This window comes from Myotis brandtii, unplaced genomic scaffold, assembly GCF_000412655.1.
Source record: "Myotis brandtii unplaced genomic scaffold, ASM41265v1 scaffold1095, whole genome shotgun sequence".
Classification (NCBI taxonomy): domain Eukaryota; kingdom Metazoa; phylum Chordata; class Mammalia; order Chiroptera; family Vespertilionidae; genus Myotis; species Myotis brandtii.
Genome location: NW_005353733.1, coordinates 107,781 through 108,988, shown reverse-complemented (window position 1 = coordinate 108,988; position 1,208 = coordinate 107,781). Strand labels below are relative to the sequence as shown.

The window sequence follows — 1,208 nt, the reverse complement described above, 5'->3', positions numbered from 1 at the left end:
GAGACCTGGCTGGAGGTGCTGGCCGCCCAGGGGAGACCCGGCTGGAGGCCAGCGCTGGAGTTTCCGGGTGCACTGGGCTGTGCCTCCTCGGGGTCACAGGCCCAGGAGGGGAGGGGCTGGTTCATGCGGTGCCATCAGGATCTGGCCCTGGAGCCCTGACCCTCTCCTCCATCCCTCTGCCCGGGCCGAGCCTGCCATTCAAGACCTGCTCCGCCCCCAGAGCTCCCCTGGGGCCTGGGCCTGGTGTCCCCACGTAATCAAGACGGGGCTGGATGGAGCCCGGGACCTCCCCGCAGCCTGACTGGGCCTCAGGCCCACCCTCCCGGGCCGCTGCTGGGGGGAGTGTGGGGGGGAGGTGACTTCAGGTGCAGCTCTGACCCGGGAGCCCCTACCGTTGTCGTCAAAGCCGTGGGTGATCTCGTGTCCGATCACCATGCCAATGCCCCCGAAGTTCAAGGCCTGCGGCTGGTCCTTGCTGAAGAAGGGGGGCTGCAGGATCCCGGCGGGGAACACTGCCCGGCGGGGGACACAGAAGCTATGAGTGAGCACAGCCTGTGCCCGGACCTCCAGGGTCCAGCCTTGTCATCCACGCCCGGGAGGTAGGGGTGGGGACTCCCCCCATTTCACAGGCAGGAAGCCGGGGCTCAGAGCCAGGGGCAGGGGAGGGGGTCGCAGGTCCGGGACCCAAGTCCGGGTTCTCTGCACCGTTCATGCTCCTTCCGGCCAAGGGCCGGCTGCCCGCCCTCCGAGAGCCCCCCACTCCCCCAAACAGACAGGGGAACGACCCCTCCAGCGGGTGACACGGTGCAGTTCCTGCCGGTGGGAGAGATGGCACCCTCTCCCCTTCAGAGAACGGGTGGGGGAGCCCCAGGAGGACAGGCAGGTGGCTCGGGCTCCCTTCCGGCACCAGCGGGGCTGGGGTGGGGTGGGGGGGGGTGGCCTACCAATCTGGTTCCGGTTTGGCGAGTAGAACGCGTTGACCACCGCAGCTCCGATGATCCAGCTGAGGAGTGAGCTGGTCACGTGGAGTCCTGTCTCCTGGGACCCTCCCTCGGGCCACCCTGAGGGCCCAATGCGACCGGCCATGCCCAGCACTGCCAGCAGCCAGGGTGGGGGCCGGCCAGTCTGGACACCTGGCTCCTCCCTGGGCCTGACCCCCCAGAAGCAGGGGTGGCTCTAAGTCAGACCCTCCACCTCCCCCACTGGCC

The 1,208-nt window shown here is 69.1% G+C and overlaps 1 protein-coding gene across 1 annotated transcript in view; it reads right to left on the bottom strand.

Annotated features, from left to right (window-relative positions):
- The window catches only part of LOC102238816 (membrane metallo-endopeptidase-like 1), a 24,590-nt gene that overhangs the window by 1,517 nt on the left and 21,865 nt on the right, over positions 1–1,208 (bottom strand). The window contains exons 13-14 of the mRNA XM_014543616.1: positions 945–1,031; positions 393–512 (exon numbers count right to left, since the gene is read on the bottom strand). Coding sequence (XP_014399102.1) covers positions 393–512; positions 945–1,031 — 207 coding nt within the window. The remainder of the gene's footprint in view (positions 1–392; positions 513–944; positions 1,032–1,208) is intronic.